Source organism: Thunnus maccoyii, chromosome 17 (genome assembly GCF_910596095.1).
Source record: "Thunnus maccoyii chromosome 17, fThuMac1.1, whole genome shotgun sequence".
NCBI classification, from domain to species: domain Eukaryota; kingdom Metazoa; phylum Chordata; class Actinopteri; order Scombriformes; family Scombridae; genus Thunnus; species Thunnus maccoyii.
Window position 1 is genome coordinate 5,080,224 of NC_056549.1, and position 19,415 is coordinate 5,099,638.

The following is a 19,415-nucleotide window of genomic DNA, read 5'->3' on the forward strand; positions in this document are numbered from 1 at the left end:
ATATCGAGTTAAACAATTAAAATATCACAGAAAAACGTAAACAAAGCGCTTTTTAGCGCCATGTTTGTTGACAAGAGAGTTTAAATCAAACATTAGAATTAATTAACTCCACATAACAAACATTTAAATTTTTCTCAGTTTGCTCTGCAGGAAGAAACTCGAATAAGCTTTATAAAGAGTGAAGTTAGTATCCGGTGACTCCTGCAGAATAGAAACCTGTAACTGAAGCTTCCGGTCAAGCAGCCGTTCAGATCCATTAGAGCATAATTGGAAATGAAACTGAGACAACAGACAAGTTAGAGGGAAAAAACTTCTGAATGTATCTGACAAAGAAAACAAGGTGTCAGACTGAAGTTGAGACAGGAAAACATCTTTTATACCTGCAAATATTCTTCTAATATCGATAATAATATAACAGTTGGTGGCCTGACAGCTGATTTCAGCTCATTAAGACCGGATTGCAGTAATGTTTAATACACTTAGATGATGTATGTGAGGTTGTTTCAAAAAGAAAATGCACGTTAATAATAATTCTCCATCAGACAGATCTGTGAGTTTGAAGGAATTTGAGGTTTCTGTCTGCACGCGCGCCTTGCTTTGGTCAAACCTTGCCAACCAAACAGCAGCAGGAGCAGCAGAAGAAGAAGAAAGTAGGTCCAAACCATTTTCTCCACTTACCTCTGTCATGTCACTTGTCATTGTTGGCTGCTGAGCTGGCGTCGCTCCGCCCCTCCATGTGTTGGTGTCTGAGTCCAGCGGGATAAGGGCAACTCGTCTCCTCCTGCAGCCGATCAGCTGGACTTCTTCCCAGGGAGACAGAGGCAGCAAGAAGCCCGGAGGGAGGGAGGGGGACGCCGGACAGACCCGACCGCATCCAGCCAGAGGCAGCAGCGCACCGGAGGGCACGGGGGGTGGCCGCACCATGTCCTTGAGCCCAAAGCACTCCACTCCCTTCTCAGTGACAGACATTTTGAGCCCGATGGAGGACAGCTACCGGAGGTTTGGAGGTATGGATCCCGCTGCGGGGAGCCTCGGGACCCCGCTGGGCGCCTACCGGCAGCAGCAAGTCTCCCAGCCGGGTATGCAGCATCAACAGCAGCCGCAACAACATCAGCCACCTCATCTCCACCATCATCACCACCACCATCACCATCACCACCTGTCCTCCTCCTCTTCATCCTCATCCTCCTCCTCTTCCTCAGCCTCGGCCACCGCAGCGGCCGCCGCTCTGGGCCCCGGAGGGCCCTATCATGTGTCCCACGGGGTGCCACAGTTCTCCGGGGCCGTCGGAGGGTTCTGCAACGGCGGCATCGGGAACGTCGGAGACCTGCCGTCGTACCAGGAGACGGTGAGGAGCGGAGGAGCGGCGGCGGCGGCGGCGTGGTACAGCAACCCGGAGCCCAGATACCCGACAAGTAAGAAGAGTCTGAATTAAAAGTTTGTTTTTAAATTCTGTAAAAAAAAAAAAGAAAATGTGGCCTGATAGTTCGGCCTCTCACTTTTATGAACGATAGATTTTAATTTTTTTAATGTTTCTAAAGTGTGTTTGAACAATCACATCCGGCCTTTTCAGAATTAAGCTTTTAAAGCAATTTAATTTTCAAAGTTTATCGTTATTTAAAGTGCGTAATTACAGTAATTAATGCCATTTATATCACAATATACTGACTATAAAGTGTCTATATTGTAAAGTCTTAATATCAACATTCATTTTAAGCCGTTAATAATTAATAGCTCATAATTTTACTGATAGGCCTGATTGGATATAACCCGGAAACTTTTATAGTAAAAAGCAAGAGGTGAACTTGTTTTCCGTTAATTTTTACTTATTTCTAAATGTACTTTAATCAAAAATTTAAATGTATTATTTTTTTCAAAGAGGCTCTAAATTCATCAGCATTTTACTGGAAGAACCGGATGTTTGCTGATAAATGATGTTTAATGTTTTCTTGACTTTAAATTCTTCACTGAGTTCGTCTTGATTATTGCTCCTCTAAGTTTCCAGATTCATGGGCCCCTCCGCCGGGATGAACATGTCCGGGATGGTGGGCAGCCTGGCCGGGATGGACTCCACCGCCAAGTCCATGGTGACGCTTCACGCCGCGCCGCGCCGGAAGCGGAGGGTTCTCTTCTCTCAGGCGCAGGTGTACGAGCTGGAGCGGCGCTTCAAGCAGCAGAAGTACCTGTCAGCCCCGGAGAGGGAGCATCTGGCCGGGCTGATCCACCTCACCCCGAACCAGGTCAAGATTTGGTTCCAGAACCACCGCTACAAGCTGAAGCGGCAGGTTAAAGACAAAGCTACCCAGCAGCTGCAGCAGGACGGAAGCGGCGGAGGCGGAGGCGGCGGCGGCGGCGGAGGCCTGTGCGCCACAAGCCGCCGCTCCTCCTCCGCTTCCCCGGTCCTCTCCAAGAACGGTAAGGCCTGCAGGGCCGACTCCAGCGGCTCCAACCAGACCGAGAACCGACAGAGCAGCTCGGGTGAGGTCTTGACCGCGACCCCGCAGCAGCAGCAGCAGCAGCAGCAGCAACAGGTGAACCAGCTGTCGTCCACGGAGGAGCTGGAGGATTTGTCCCCCAGTCCGCCGATGGGACTGCACGGTCAGATCAACATGACCCAGACGGACGCGGCGCTCATTGAGTACACCAACAGCATGATCGGCTCCAATTTACTATACGGGAGAACTTGGTAGGGATACCGGCATGTTGACAGGCGGGATCGGGCCTGTGGGATGTCATTCCCGGGTTGGATTTTTTGGGAGAACCGGCTGGAGGACTGTTTTTTTTTATATATATATATGTTTCCGTGCGTAAAGCTCTGGTTCCTTTACGCACACCGGGACTGAAAAAAACACTTGGCTCAGTGGTTTTTGGGCATTAAAGTGCAAAAATAAATTGTATATTAAAAGGCTTGAACCTGGGCTGAATGTTGCTGATAATGTTATTACTTTCTCCCTCTTCAAGGCGAAATATTTGTTGTTGATAGATGTGATCGCTGCTGCGTTAAAGGTCAGGAAACAAAAACACAAAATCTGAACCGTGAGAGTGGAGACTGAGGAAGCTCACTGTGCTTCCCGCTAACTTCTACCACTAATTAAATTATTGCAGGTTTCTATGTGATACAAGGTGAAGCAATAGAGACCGGTGTGGAAAAAAAAAGACATTTACAGCCGTTTAAAATTTCACAAATCGAGAAATAATTAGAAGGAAGTCAAACAATTTTTCTTTGTTAAAGTTGATTTTAATTTGTTTCCACGACTGAATAAATGATATTTTCATTTTGGACATTTTACCGTTTTTTTTTCTTTTTTCTGTGGAGCCTGAAGCAAACATTTTCTATTTTTCTGTGTTTTCAAAAAAATAATTGACAGCAGGTGTGAATCTCCGGTATAAAGACGGGATGTGTGACGCTTAATGTTCCCAAATATTCACCAAAAAACAAAACAAAAAAAAGCTCCATATATCAGATATTCTGCAGTAAAACCTGCTGCAGTTCAATCTAAAAACAACTCAAGATGTTCACTTTTCTTTTTGTGAAGAAATCTTGATTTTTTTTATTTTTTTTTTGCAAATTTATTAAAACATAATTTTAAAATGTTTTTTTGCTTCTGAATTTAGAGTCGAATTTATTTTAAAAATAATTTCCTTTTACCTGAAGATAAAAGACATATTTCTGTAAAACAAATATAATCTCAACATCAGTGTTTGGTTTTGTTTTTTTCTTTCATTTCACATTTTCTTTAAAACACATGAATCATTTCTCTCAGAAGTAAACAAACTGGGACATTAGAGCTCAACACTCACTTGTATTTTACAAGTTTTACAGGCGATCATCTTAAAAATCACAGGTTACCTAATAAGCCTTTTTTTTTTAAAGTAGAATAAAAAGAAAAAAAATTGTTTTCATTGTACAAGACGACAATAAAATGAAAAAAAGATGACGTTTCCTCTAGAAATAGTAAAGTCCAACAGACAGTGAGTTTTAGTTCCAGTTATATCTTCTGGAGGGAGGAGGAGGAGGGTAACCTCTGCCCGAGTTGTAGCCCTGAAAACACACAAAAATAACACGTTTGAAATAATATTACAGCTTTATAATCATTACAGACATGAACAGAAACATTTAAATAAAACAAATCAATTACATACGTTTTGCCAAAATGATTGAAATATAATTTTATCATCACATTATTTAAATATACAGTATAAACAGAGGTGGTTTTTGATGTTTTTTACTCTAAATTTTGGACATTTCGTTGCTTGTGGAGGATTTAAAAATAAACACACAGGAACTGAAACCTTTATCAAACTCGTAAACATATTTTGAAAATGTGTTTTTTTTGTCCACCGAGCAGCCTCGTTAAAGGTTCAGTTCACCCAAAGTACAAGATTTTAAAAATGATGAAAACTACTTTCTATGGAAGAAAAAGTCCTGATGAATTATCAGAGGAGTATTCACAGTAACACTTCTAGAAAGTCAGATTTAATGTCATCTTTCAAGGCTGTGAACTGCGATTGCAACTAACAATTATGTTTTATTATTTATTAATCTGACTTTTATGGTAAATTGATTCATTATTTGGGCGATTAAACATCAGAAAACTGTGATAAAACAAACATAAAATCCTGAGTCAACAGAAACGTCATCAAATGTCTTAATTTGTCCAAAAACTCCAAAATATTACATTTACAGTCATTAATTTTTGAATCAGTGATTGTTTTGCATTTTGCTTGAAAAATGATGATTATTCAATTATCAATATTTCTGTTAAGCGACTAATCAATTAATCGTTGCAGCATCAAACTACATTTCTTTCATCTTTGTTGTATTTGGCTGAAATCAAAACCTGGACAAATAAAACCAAAACCATCAGCAGACTCTTCACTGGTTTAACTGGTCAATATCAGACTGTTCAGTTTAAACTAAATAAAACAAACAAAACTCAACAGGAGCAGCTGAACTTTTTATCAGCTGCTGGAGTTTGAAATCAAAGTTTTCAGTCTCTTCATTTCATTTCAGAATAAAATCCTGCTGATGCATCAGTTTCCTGACACTGACTTTTGTAAGTCAGATTCCACTTAAAAACTTTTTAAAACCGCAAGTTAAATTATGAAATAATCTGAATCTCTTTATTCAAAATGTGAAAGCAGCTGACGACCAATCAGAAGACGTCTACATGAACACAGTTGGATGAGTTTTAATGAAGAGTTTTAACGTCTGATTTAATAACTGAATAAAACTGTGACATCAGTTCAAAATGATCAAAGCAGTGAAAAGTGTTTGACTGTCAAAACAGTTTAAAACCTTTTTTACATCAGTTTTTAATGAGTTTATGATCTTTGACATTGACTTTTGTCTTTTATTGCAGTAAATGTTTGGGTTTTTTACTGTTGTTTAGATATTTGAAGATGTTTATTTGGGGCTTTGAAATTGTGATGAGCATTTTTTTTTTACCATACCATTAATTACTGAAGAAAATCATATCAGCAGATTAATGGATAATGAGAAACATCGTTAACTTCAGTCCTGAATGAAAACAAATCCTGATGTTCAACAGGAAACATTTACAGATTGTTTACAATAAAGTAATAAAGTTAATTTATAATGTTTTCACACTACAAATGAAACGATCTTAAAAGGATTTTCCCACAAAGTTGAGTGAACTTTTCAGCATCAGATTCTTTTTTTTTTTGTGGTTTTTGATTAAGAAGAAAGAAGAAGAAATCTCTGTGTACCCTCTCAGGAACTGTAGACGGATATGAGCTAATAGCTAAATCTGACATAAATCATCTCTTGTTCATGGTCTTTGTTTAATAAAGACTAAAGGCAGAAAAATCCAAACTGCACGAGACGTTTAAGCTACAAGAAGCTTCAAACTTTTGTCAGACAAAGTGATTCAAAGTGTAAAAATGATTCAACCTGCTAGAGGACAAGACTAGTTGATCAACTTTAGCTCCGCCCACAGCTCGTCAGAACAAAGCCCTGTTTGTTTTTTTGTTTGTTTTTTACAGTGAGATCTCGGAGTAACCGTCAGGGTTTGTTTGTTTACGTGTTTACCTGGTGTTGTTGTCCCCGGTCGTCCCTGCGCTCGTGCCAGTCGTCTCTACGCTGGTCGTAGCGCTGCTGGTAGCTGCCTGGCCCCGCCCCTCCCCGTCCGCGGCTCATGTTGTGCTGATACGACGACTGCTGCGACTGCATGGCCCGATCCCAGCCGTGACCCCCGCCTCTGCTGTACTGTTGCTGCCTGGAGACACCAACACATCCACAATCTGTTAACTCCTGAGTCCAAAAATCAATACAGATATTTTATATGTTGAGCTTTTTTTATCTGAACTGAAACATCTGTTGCTGAACTTATCAACCGATAATAAAATAAGAATTTATTATCTAGTTAGAAATACTTTTCCACAGGTTAAAACTGCTTAATTCATGAGAGTGAGGTCGTTATAAAGTGTTACAGTGAGTTGAAACCTTTTAATTAATTTCTGATGAATATGAGATTTTACACTAAAGTTAACACGTGCTGACTGTCCAAACTGACTTAATGGACCAAGAGTGCACGGATCAAACACAGGTTTTAGTTTAATGGTCACCCAGAACGTTTTTTACTCTTTAAATGTAGAAATAAAACTATACTTCAAATTTTTTGATACGAGTGCCAATAAAATAGCAGAGTTTTCTCTGTTTTACATCATTATAAACTGAATATCTTTGTGTTTTGGACTGTTTGTCAGACAAAGTCATACATCTGAAGACGCTTTTCTTCATTTTCTGATGTTTCATAAATTAAAGGATTAATCAAAAATCAAAAGATGAGTCAGTAGAAGCCTCTTAAAAGATCTTTGTGTAAATAAAATACACTTTAAATTGGACAAAGTTACATTTTGGATCAGAAAAAGTTTAATCAAATAATTAAAGATTAAAAATCTGACCAACTTTTAATCCTTGTTAAGAGTTTTTCTGCATTTATTCCTCAAATAAAACATAAAAAACAAATGCAGGTTTGATTTTTCCGCCTCAGAAGTTCAGATTTATTGTTCTTTTCTCTCTTTTTTTTTTTGGAGGAACTCCCTGCCAACGGTCACTTCAATTCTGGACTTCCTGATCCAAAAAAAAAAAAAAAAAAAGAGAGAGAGAGAGAGAGAGAGAGAGACGGCCTTTGATTCTGCTTTGAAGTGACCTCAACTAAAACCCCCCATCAACTGGCGTTTACGGAGGGGATGGAGCTCTCAAAGGGATGAAACGGCCTCTCCTCACAGATGACTTAGCGTTGATGCGCGCGAGTATGAAATGAAGCATATTCACATACGGCTCGGATCGACACTCGTCCCTGAAACGAGGCGGCCGCGGTGCGACGAGCCGGCGGACAATGTGTCGGTCCAGCGGTGATATTAAAAAGTCTCTGCTTAGCAACAATAAAGAGAAGAAGAAGAAGAAGAAGAAGCCCCATCCCTCATTACTGAACCATGTCACACTCTGACCAACGCCTGGACTTAACCGAGCGCTGGAATCCATAATCCCCCCCCCCCTCTCTCTCTCTCTCTCTCTCTCCAAGTTCCTCCTGCATTTTCATTCGGTCCGGTCCTGAGTAGTTAAAGAAACTGTTTTCAGTCGCCGCTAATAACTACTGACCCGACGTGACACCGAGCCACAATGGGCCTGAAAAGTTGAACCATAGAAGTTGATTAGGACTTTGGAGAGGTCTGGAGCCAGAATCAATAGCCGGTCTGTGTGGACTCGGCTGGCCGCGGCGCGGGGAACGACGCAGCCTCCTGCAGCATTAGTGATGCCTCATTAAGTTGCACAAACCTCCTCGAGAGAAATTTGTTTTAGAGCGACGGGGAAAAAATCTTAATTCAGAAACGGACCCCCCCCCCCCCCCCCCACCCCGACAGAGGAACGAGGAGCTCTCGAGGTTTAGATTCAGATGGAGTCGAGCTACAATAACCGCGGAGCAGGGCCTTGACATGTTTAATTCACACACAGTTCTGTCATTGTTGGAAGGTAAAGAGGAAGCTTTGTTGGGAGAAAAAAAAATAATTTTCTAACATTAAAAAAGGTACAGAATGAAATCAACTGTGTGCTTTCTATAGAGTGCTGGATCAAGTCCTTGGCTGACATATTTAACAAAACACTATTTTGGAGTTAAACCATGAAAAGTAATGATCCTTTCCATATAGGCGCTGACGCAGCTGAACCGAAGGGGTTAAACGGCGACACGTTAACTGAACTTTACTTGCCGTGACGACCGGTAAACCGGCCTGACTCACCTTGGATATTGGGGCTGGTGGAAGGAAGGAGGCGCTCCCAGCAAACTGTTCTGCCTGGAATCTGCGGAGAACAAAAGACCAACATGTTCAGAAGAGGTTTGAAGTTTTACAGAAGCAGAGAGCTCTCAGCAAACACAACACTTTGTTTTAAAACGATGTAACTACGAAATATGAAACCTGCAGAAAGAAGCAGGTTGTTGTTTTTGATGTTTTACTTCAACACGTGCTTCAAGTTTAAATACTCATCAGGATCATAAAAACCTGAGGAAGTAACTCACATCAACAGAGTCGACTTTCTCCTGAGTTAAACTGTGATGAAACCTGAGAAAATCCTTCATGTTGATTGTTTGGAAGCCAAAACTAGAAGGATCTGACATTAAACATGTACACTAATTAACCCAATTCATGTCGGCTTTAACCTGGGAGATAAAAAAAAAAAAAAAAAGCGGTGGGGGGGGGGGAGAAGTAGAATAACACCAACTATTTAATTTCTGTCATGGATACAGAACGAATCAGTTGTCATGATAAAATTAAGCTCTTTCAAAATGTGGAATCATGGCCGGGCTGTGGAGGGGGAACATAGACGAGGGGGGAGAGCAGGAGCGCTGCATTTGCATTTTTTTGTTCAGAAAATGAAATAAGCATTCAGCCGGCAGCATTGTGGACGCCTCAAGTACCCCGGTTCCATCGCTGCAAGCCCTTCACAAAGACACACTTAAAAAAAAAAAAAAAAAAAAAAAAGAGGAGTGAACGGCTTCTTCCAGATTCACTGTTGCCAAGGCGATGACCAGCTGCGAGCCGCGGACTTGTTTGTTTATAGGGGCAGGCCTGCTGAGTGGCTCGGCTCAGGGTGGGTGAAGGGTGCCGGGAAAAGGACCAGAGGCTCACATTTACAAACCTGGGAAGGAGTCGCTGGAAGAAATTTTTTAGATTTGACTGATAAGCAGCGTTAGCTTCTGTAAACTGGTATTTGTGTTTTTAAGCTGCTGGTAGACAACACTGTGTGGATATCAGGGCTGCTTAATGTATTGGTAGTTTGTTTATCGTCGGTAGAGCTGAAACTGATCGATTAATCAGTCGTCAGAAAATTTATCATCGACTATTTTGATAATTGATTGATCCTTTCAGTCATTTTTTCAGCCAAACTTTGTTACATGTGACTATTTGATGCTTTTGTCTGTCATATATGTGAATAAACTGAATATTTTTGGATTTTGGTCGAAGAAAACAACATTTTTGAATATGTTGAAGTAGGTTTGGAGAAATTGTGATGGAATTTTTCACTTTTTTCTGACAGACTAAAAAGATTTATTGAGAAAATAATCAGCAGATTAATCGATGATGAAAACAATCATTAGTTACAGCGCTACTCATCAGATGTGCCAACACATAGTAAACATGATACCTGCTAAACATCTGCATATTAGCATTGTCACTGTGAGCATATTAGCATGCCGACGTTACCATTTAGCTCACAGAGCTGCTAGCATGGCTGCTGAATCTTAAAGCTTTTCTCAATACAAAGTAAAGCAAGTTCAACTCAACTCCAGAGGACGAGAGGACGCAGTACGATCATTTTCAACTAGAACAGCAGCGTTTTTACCGACAACATCAGCTCAACTCTGGTGATCACACTTCAACACAACAACCTGACTGTACTGTGACAAAATAATGTCCACTGAAAGCTCCACTAACAGAGTTTTTCCTCAAAAAACAAACAAACAAAACAAAATAGACAGTGAGATGCAGTGAATTGAGATTTTCAGTCTGTAATGTAGCTATAATAAAAAACAAATCTGTATCCTAATAAAATAAAACAATTTAATATATTTACATTCAGACAAACTTAATGTGGTAGTTACAAATATCATATTTCATCTTTAAGATCAAAATTTATCTTCCAAAAAGTCATTATATCATATATCAAAATGCTACGGAGACATCAGAGCTAGCGGTAAATTACCAAAGGGACTGCAGAGATCAGACTGTTCTACCCGGTATGACGACACGTTGACCGGCCAATCATCTCAGGAGTCGGGCTGCTAGCAGCCAGCGGCTCCTCACGTCTCCGAAAACGTTGGAATACATTTCGAAATGGACTGTACTTGGCTAAATGTGGACTTTGAATTGGAACAGTATTTTTGGGCTGCGACTGATGACGTTTCACAAGAACGCAGATTGAGAAGCACCTTTGGTCTTGTTTTTCTCTTATTGTCCAGCTCCGGGTGACATTCAGTGTTTGAATTTGAACTTTTAAGTCCCCAAAAGCTAACACAATGGATACATTTGTACTGATATTCTGTAAATTTGTATTTAAATTTATAAACTCTCAAAACACCCAGTTTCTACAATTTGCTTCCTCGGACATAAAAGCCTTTACACTGAGACCATCATTGGACACAAAGAGAAAAACCTGTAAATTTACATTAAATGTTATTATTGAGCAATTAAATGGGAAAAAACCCAATAAGGAAATAAGATCTTTGGCCTGAAAGGAGCCTTGATCATGTTGGACCAGCCGATAACTGATATTCATCAAATATCCAAGTCCGAGTCCAAGAAACTATAATGGGACTCGGACTTAACATCTTGGAACTCATCATTAAAACAGAAGTAAAAACTAAAATAATCAGTTTAAGAAACAGAAAAGTCAAGTAGGAAATATTCCACCAGTTCTCTGCTGACGGCTGCAGAAAGTAGTAAAGCTCACAATTACCAGCCAGCAGGCGGACTGCTGTCGGCGCATTATCATTTTGTTTTTGTCATTCAGTTTTCATGTTTGATTATCTCCTCCACCAACAAACTTTAAGTGGACCACCCAGTTGGGCTCCAATTATAAACTCCACAACACTGGTCTTCTTTTCCTCATCGCCAGCGATGACTCAAAGGAGAGAATTACAAGTGGACACCTGTCAATCTCCTTAATTAACAATGATCTGAAAGTGTATAGACCTCCAGTCTGCAGCAGACAAAAGCCAACAAAGGATTACGCTTTAAATCCTTAAAACACGCTGCGTCCACTGTATTAATGCAGGGATTACAACCACGCTAAACAACTAAACGTCTCTCTCCACCTCTTTTCAATTAGTTCAGCGACTATTTGACTCAGCTCCCAGTCCAGCCGGCTCAGGTCTGATAACAGAAGCAGGACTGTAACTTTTCTCTCTGCTGGACAAAGCAGACCAACAGACTCCCAAAGACTTCACCAGCTTCTTCTTCTCCACTGGTTTACAGGCCAAGAAACAACTTTATAAAAGATTAAAACCTTTGGATGAATGGTGGCTGAGGGAGATATAGTTAAAAATCAGTGTCAATACTAATGTGTTTCAGTCCAAAACCCAGATATTCAGTTTACCATGATGTTTGACAAAGAAAATCATTAAATCGTTACATTTGAGAAGCTGAAACCAGCAAAGTTTGGACATTTTTGCTTAAAAAAATGACCAACAATTAATCAATTATCAAAATAGTTGCTGATTCTCTTCATTCTGCAGATCGACTTATTGATAGCTCTACTTTTTTCCGACACATTGAGGAATCTTTTTCTACCAAACCCTTTTTAAAAATTAACAAAATAAGCAAAACATCTCAAATGTATCAGTGTGTATAAATTAATCTACTCTGATGAGAAACTCCAACAAGACGCAGAGTTCAGAACAAAACTTAAGTCTTCAGAAGCATCAAATCATAGTAAAGATAATGTTTCAAAGGACTTTCAAAGGCCACATGTATTTGGTGACTCCTTGTTATTGAAGTTGGTCCACCAGCCAGTGTGAGCAGCTATTGTGTGCATTTGTTATTCTGAAGTGGCTGGGGAGTTTTGGAGGCTTATCAGCCACTGTGGCCGCTGGATGAAACCGTTACTTTGCTGCCCTGGTTAAAATTTGGTGTCAGTGTGTGTCAAGACAATAATGGCCACCAGCAGAGACTCCCCCGGCTGGTTATTAAACACCAGCTGGTCCGGCTGCAGTGCACAAAGCCCCGCAGTATGTTTCAGAGGCAGCGTGTTGACACATCACTGCAGGAGGTAGCGGCGCTGTTAAAAGGGGGAAGTTAACTTTGGTTTCAACCCTCTTCAGAGCGCATCATACACCCAATCAAACGGGATCCTCCCGGATGCTTTTATCACAGGGGGCCACTGTGTCCAGCGGAGCCACTCGACAGTCTCATTACCGGCCCTGGTCTCCCACAACGCTAATCAGCAACCCCCCCCCAACCTCACCCCCCTCCCAAAAAACCCCCCACAAAAGCCTAGTGGAGCAAAGCCTGTGGTGATTACTGGCCAAGCAGAGGATTGTCCCTGAGAAAGTGTTATCTGGACAAAAGCAAGCTTCTGGCCTCCTGCTGCAGAATAAGGCCTACTTGTCTGGATAATCACATTCCTAGGGACGCCAATATTATGGTTCGTCCATGTTTCCAACATCAATGTTAAACGGACTCCTGCTGGAATCAGAGAATCTCCTGAGTCATTTATTGTATTAAAACAGCTGAATCATTTCGTCAGTTCATAGATAAATCTTATTTTAGATCAAATTTTAGCATCCAACTGTCATCACGCGATGAAAAAGTCAAAGGTTCACAACTTTAAAAAGAGAAAAATCAGCAAAAATCAAATTGAATATAAACGCTACCTTCAATAATGACACATTTCTGTTCCAGGTACTTCAGTTGATCCTCCGTCACCAGAAACAAGCTCAACATTTACAATAATTCCCATTTATTAAAATAACTATTTCCCCCACAAATGATGGAAAAAATACAGAGAGAGAGATAAAAAGGCTGTCCTGGACCACTAATTGGAAAGTTTAACATTAAGAAGGAGCAGCAGAGGCCAGGGGAGGTGCTACCGCAATCCGGAGGAGCCAAAAACCCCTATTTGCATCAAGTGCCACCGGAATAGCCGCGACTCCCCCGCACGCTATCAGTGGGCAGATGAGATTATTCATCTACTTGCAAATTGGCACATCAAAGTCAAACTGGAGAAGAGCTGGCAGAGGACCGCGGGGCCGAGGCCGGGGCCGAGCACAGACCGTGATTAGGAGCTGGGAAAGAGATTCTGCCTCCATATGTGACCATTTGTGCCGCTCAACCATCCCTCGTGTGACGAACAAAAGGAGCTTTTTAATCATATAACACAATTATTTGTGTCTTAAAAAGGGGACGGTTTGGCAGCTGGTTATAAAAAGTGTCCAATTTCCTCTGAGTGAATTAATAACAACACATATCCATTTGTCTTTTTTTCATCATCTTTTGTCTTCACGTTTCTGCTGTTTATAAGGAAAAAGATCGTCTAAACCAGCTGCTGATGAAGCTGTGATGGTCATAAACTAGTAGAGTAGTTTATGGGTTCATTCATTTATTTTACAGCTATTATAGGTTATAAAACTAGTTCAGAGGAAGGTTCAGAGCTGCACTTAAACTGCAAATGATCTTTGTTTCAGACAAGAGAAATGAACATGAAGATGTCCCAAAACAATACACTTCATGGATCGTCAAGAGATGATGGTGAGAAGTAGCACTCTATATGTATATATATATTACTTAAATTATACTACCTCAGGGCTGCAACTGATTATTTTAATTATCAATAAATCTGTAGAGTTAATAGGACTGGATTGATGAGCAGCACAGATCATCATCTTGCCTTGGTCAATACCAAACTATAGTTGTGAATCCAACAGTTCATCCAATGAGTCTGAAAGTTTATTCTTCCCCTTTGTAACTCAAAGGTTGCTTTTTCGGAAGCTTTCACCTGAAACTAACATTTTTTTAGCCAAAATCATCCAATTTCACCTTCAAAGTCTGTCGAGCTGAGATGATGTTTTTTGTTTTGCTGCTATACACAGTACCAGTCAAAAGTTTGGACACAACTTCCCATTCACTTCAATGTGTGAAGTGTGTCCAAATTGTTTTACTGGTACTGTACATACACACAAAACCCAACAAGATGTGCATCATCATCATCTCTACATAATATATATATATATATAAAAGAAAAAAAAATCACTGAAATGTTTATGTCTAATAAAATGAGTCCCATGTTAATCTGCGGTACTATCTACTGTAGTTCACTGGACACCTGTCCAGATGTGTGTGTATATATGTGTGTGTTTCTTACGTTGGAAGGGCTGGTGGCCGCCGCTGTGTGAAGGACGGTAGTTTCCTTGGCTGTAGTTGCCTGGCGGCGGGGTGTTGCTGTACTGACCTCCACCACGTTGGTTCCTGTTCAGATTGTGACTGAAGAAAGACAAAAAAAAAGCTGTGCTGTAAAATCTAACACACAACAACACATCCTTTCAACAAGCTTCCCACATTTTGAGAAGATGTTCATCATCTTTATACACAAACATGTTTATCTCCACAGAAATTCCAGGTGGTCTGTTTTTGCCCTCAAATCCTCTTCTTGTCATAGTAGAAAGGCCTTGAAGGGTCAATTCAAACAGCAGGTGTTCAGAGCGAATCGCAAGAGGCTGCGTTCATGGTTGTGTTGCTTCAGGTACCGACCATGAAACACCACCCAAGAAGTCCAGTTTGAGTAACAGATCAGTGAATTTAAAGACTTATCAGAAGCCAAACCACAGCGCAGAAGTTAATAATGTTACGAGACAAGACTGTAACTCCGGAAAGTTACCGCAGCAGTAATCTTTTTATCTTTTGTCTCAACTATGACGAGGTAAACAGTCGAAATATGGCGCTCACGTTACAATGAAGTCTACCAATAATGTGTGCATGTTTGCTTGACGTTACAAATGTCTGGTTGGGTTAACAGAAGAAGATACAGTCAAGATACAGAAGATAAAGCTTATAGTTAGGGCTGGCCAGGCTTGCCTTGGATCAGCCCGTAGTTATGCTGCTATAGGCCTAGACTTGCTTCCCATAATGCAACCATTAATGCATGTTACTAACTTGACTACTTCCCCGGAGTTTTTGTGAACCTGAGTGATGACAGCGTGGTCCAGCCTTGCACCTTCTCTATTATTACTAGTCATCTCTATTATTATTTTTATTGTTATTGTTAGTATTGTTGTTATTATGCTTCCCTGTCCCACCCTCCCCCTTTTCTGTCTCAACCCAACCGGTCAAGGCAGATGTCCGCCCACCTAGAGCCCAGTTCTGCTTGAGGTTTCTTCCCATTAAAGGGGAGTTTGTCCTTGCCGCTGTCGCCAAGTGCTGCTCATGGGAGAATTGTTGGGTCCCTGTAAATTAAATAGTACAGTCTAGACCTGCTCTATATGAAAAGTGCCCTGAGAGAACTTTTGTTATGATTTGGTGCTATATGAATAAAATTGAATTGAATTGAAATACAGAGAGGAACTGCAGGGAGAGAGAGGTGGATGACGTGCAACAAAGGTCCCTGGCTGGCATCAAACCAAGGATGTGTCTGTTGTATTATGCGTCTTGACCTGGTTCAACTTTTTTGTTGGACAACTCTGCACTTTATTTGTCAGGGTCCTTTTCAATGGACTGCATAACCTGACTTGTACATGTAAATATGTTCAGTCTTCTGGTACCAGATACACTTATGAACTACCTGATGTTCTAACATTTATGTGTAATACGTCCCCATGTAACAAAACACCACTCAAGATAAGATCAGGCAGGACGTTCCTGCTGATCACCCCACTCCAGCTTTCCTCCAGACCCCTCCTTAGGACCCTTCCCAGAGACTCAGAGAAGGCCTCAACTTTTGTTCTGCACACAGGCAAAAACAATAGTCAGGAAACTCAGACACAGCAGCACTCAGGCATTTGGCTCCAGAGATGTTGCTGTGTGTGGAGCTGCTACCGTTCCACCTCCTGCACCAACTCCAGCTCCTTCCCAAGAGATAGCTTTTTATAGACAAGGGTCAGTAAGCCAAGACCCTTACCTGTGCACTGGACCCCTATAATTAAACCTGTCTGTGGTGAGCTCATATGACGAGAAATATTTTTATTTCTTTATCAGGTCAGTTTATTATAGAAACTAAACTCAGTTATGGTTTATTGACCTTCAAGGATCGATTTAAGTAAAATAGTGCTGAGTGTAGGTCACCCGTATTCTCAAGACAACTACTGTAGTTACACATGTAAAAAATACACTTTGGGTCATTGTTACATGCTGATAGTGCAAGCCACATATCCACATCTCTCTCTTCCTGTTTCCTGTCAGCCTCTTCGCCAATAACTGTCCAATAAAACGCAAAAAGTACCCAAAAAATTCATCTTAAAAAAAAACCCCAAAAACAAATCTGTTCAGTCAGATGTTTGTGAGACGGACGACTGAAGAAAACAGCTTAAACGCTTCTGTTGTTTTTGTACCCTTCTTGTTGTTTATACTCTCATTACTATTGTTTTTATCATTTACTTTAATGTAGTTTTTTTCTCATTACTGCATTGTCGGGAAGCTGAAACCTAAGATTTTTACTCTCTTATACTTACTTGTCTAATGAGATGTAAAGAATAAAGAAACTTGAACTTCTGTGTAGACAAACTAAGTGTCCAAGTAAACAATGACAATGAGCTGGCATAATCAATACCAGAACCCTGAAACTAACGCAGCTAAATGGAATTCAGCCATTATTACATTAATCAGTTACACCTGTACTTTTATTACTGTGACTTATCAAAAAGGTCTTGACATTAAAGACATTAAAGACTTCTTTAGGACCTGGAGACACCCTGGATTGATCAGTTCTTACAAGTAATGTAAACTAATGCTGTTTGGTGATTAAACTACACAAAAATGTCTCAAAATCTAAAGTTATTGATGTTTGCATGAATTATATACATAAGAGGGTTAGATGATAAAATATGAACCAGTTAGGTTTTTTTTTGTTTCTGTAGCTGTGATCACATAGAAGTCTCCATAGGTGGTGGATATCATCGGGTATTAAGTTCATTATTGCTTCGTCCCCAAACTACACTTAATACAGAGCAGTCATTTGGTTAAAAATGAAAAGCAACAACAAAGAAAAAAAGATCCTTTTTCTTCTCCAGGTTTTCCTGCTCACCATCCTCTGAGCACCTGCCTGTTTGGCCCCATCAAGGCACATAACTGCCTGAATTACTGAATTAACGACTTAGTTTAGCTGGAAAAGAAGAAAAAAAAAAAAGGAATACATTGTGTTTCTTCAAATCCGTGCATAATTAATTCCCAAACACGCTACGGACCGAGCCAGATGTTCAATTATTCACATTTCCTTAATGATAATATCAATGTGTGGAGGAGAGCGCTTAGATCATAATCAAGGACGGCTGGTTAATGGGGACCGTTAGCGGGGGGGGACACACAAACATTTAAACACATTTTCCATTTTAAAATACTGTACTCCTCTACGAAATCTGAACACTGAGTCACTGCAGAATCAACGGCCATTGTTTCACACGGCTCACCATAAAATTATATCATCACACCCCGCGAGATGCGTCAGAGGCAGGTGTGTGTTTGTAGAGTTTTATATGTTTATGGCTGTTTATTAAGCTGTGAAAAATGGATAAATACAAACATTTATTGATCTGTTTTTTCAGAGTGCGACATAATTTCATAAGGGTGACATTTATATTGCGAATGACAAATAAAAGTCTTAAAATTTTGCTTTTTGTGGATATTTTTTCGTTGTTCAAAACACTTTTTCCAGAAATATAATTATAGTCATGACAGACTTGCATGAAAATTTAAAAATTTGAGCCAATACGGTAAATTCTTTGCCTTCTGTCCAAACAGGAATAACAGGAATAATACCAGAGCCTGTGGTTGGACAGATACATAGATATGTTTTTACAGTCAACAGTATTACATAGAGAAACTTACCCCAGAGCCCTGAAGCCGGACTGGTCCAGGTGAGCCTGCTGTCTGTTTGGGTTGAAGCCTAGCTGAGGTCTCCATGGTTCCCTGTTCCCCCTCTCCCAGTCCCCAGGTTTCAGGACTTTATTGGGCATCCTGGAAGAAGAAACAGACGGACAAAAGTTGAAACATTTAACATTTGCTGCTTCACCCATGCAAAGAGCTGACGTGTCTTTCTGTTTTATATCATTAAAAATATTGAATAAAAAAAGTAATCTGAAGTCATTAGCCTGATCCTATTCACTTAATAATTCCTTTCTAAATGATTAAAACATAAAGTGACAGTGTCGGGTACAAAAACTGGTGAGAAATCTGTCCAAAGGAAGCAGTGAAGGAAAACTTTAATATGTGTAAAACAGAATCAAGTGAGCATTTTAAAGAGAATTTTTTTCTTTTGTGTAAAACGTTAAAAAAAATGTTAGCAGTAATATCGTACTGCAAGAAGTTTTAAAATCTACAAATGTCAATTTGAAGTTATCTCTCCTGAACATTGGGAGCTGCCACTGTGTTTTATCTTATTTTAAAAGATCCATGAAAGTTGTGAAAAGTTAACAAATGAATATCAAAATGTGAAAAAATACCCAAATGAAAGGTATGGTATGGTATGGTATGGTATGGTATGGTATGGTATGGTATGGTATGGTATGGTATGGTATGGTGTGGTATGGTATGGTATGGTATGGTATGGTATGGTGTGGTGTGGTGTGGTATGGTATGGTATGGTATGGTGTGGTATGGTATGGTATGGTATGGTGTGGTATGGTGGTTGATGTGACTGTATAAAAAAACATTTCTGATGATATTCTTGTCAGCAAATCCTATGAAAACACAACAATGAATTGATCTACTAACAAGTATTGTGTGTGTATAAAGTCTGATATATCTTATTCCTCTGTGCCGTAGACCTCCATTGTTCTCCAAAAACTATTAAAAAAAACACCTAAACAAGTCACACCGACGCACTGGGTGACATGTTCCTTCATCGCCACACACACAGTAGTTTATTTTGACTCAGTCCCTCACACATCGTCCTGCTGCTGGAACACCAAATGTGGATTCATTCACCACTGAAAATAGTTCCAGACAAACGCACTATTTCTCTATTTTCTATTCTCTTGTTTGCGTAACATTTGCTAAAAGCGTCCAGCTGTTTTAGGAAGTTACTGTGACTTGTTTTTAAAAACTTGTATCTTCAGTAGGGATCAATGACCTTGGGGCTGAGAGCCACCGACAGAGTAGCAAAAATCGGTTTTGGTCTGGTTTTGGTCTTTTCATGGGATTAACTGACAATGAGAACATTGTGAAAAGCACCAGCTTTGTCCCGTAAT

At 40.2% G+C, this 19,415-nt stretch overlaps 2 protein-coding genes across 3 annotated transcripts in view; one reads left to right on the top strand and one right to left on the bottom strand.

The window, feature by feature from the left end:
* The first annotated feature begins 907 nt into the window (after nt 1–907).
* nkx2.4b (NK2 homeobox 4b) lies at nt 908–2,918 on the top strand. Of its 2 annotated transcripts, XM_042390163.1 has the most exons (3): nt 908–1,079; nt 1,203–1,415; nt 1,999–2,918. In XM_042390163.1, exons 1-3 carry the CDS (start codon nt 923–925, stop codon nt 2,688–2,690), a joined length of 1,062 nt encoding a protein of 353 aa, XP_042246097.1. In that variant the 5' UTR covers nt 908–922; the 3' UTR covers nt 2,691–2,918. The 2 variants fall into 2 exon arrangements, with proteins under 2 accessions (XP_042246097.1, XP_042246096.1); XM_042390162.1 differs by having other exon boundaries at nt 908–1,415.
* An 865-nt stretch (nt 2,919–3,783) lies between these two features.
* xrn2 (5'-3' exoribonuclease 2) overlaps nt 3,784–19,415 on the bottom strand; it is a 46,417-nt gene continuing 30,785 nt past the window's right edge. The window contains exons 27-31 of the mRNA XM_042390127.1: nt 18,055–18,183; nt 14,384–14,502; nt 8,266–8,326; nt 6,053–6,239; nt 3,784–4,042 (exon numbers count right to left, since the gene is read on the bottom strand). Of these exons, the coding sequence (XP_042246061.1) occupies nt 3,980–4,042; nt 6,053–6,239; nt 8,266–8,326; nt 14,384–14,502; nt 18,055–18,183 (559 nt within the window). The 3' untranslated portion in view covers nt 3,784–3,979. The remainder of the gene's footprint in view (nt 4,043–6,052; nt 6,240–8,265; nt 8,327–14,383; nt 14,503–18,054; nt 18,184–19,415) is intronic.

Coding starts and splice junctions, on each gene's coding strand:
- nkx2.4b (XM_042390162.1), top strand. CDS start 923: ATGTCCTTGAGCCCAAAGCACTCCACTCCCTTCTCAGTGACAGACATT. Junction 1,416..1,998: donor GGAGCCCAGATACCCGACAA/GTAAGAAGAGTC, acceptor TGCTCCTCTAAG/TTTCCAGATTCATGGGCCCC.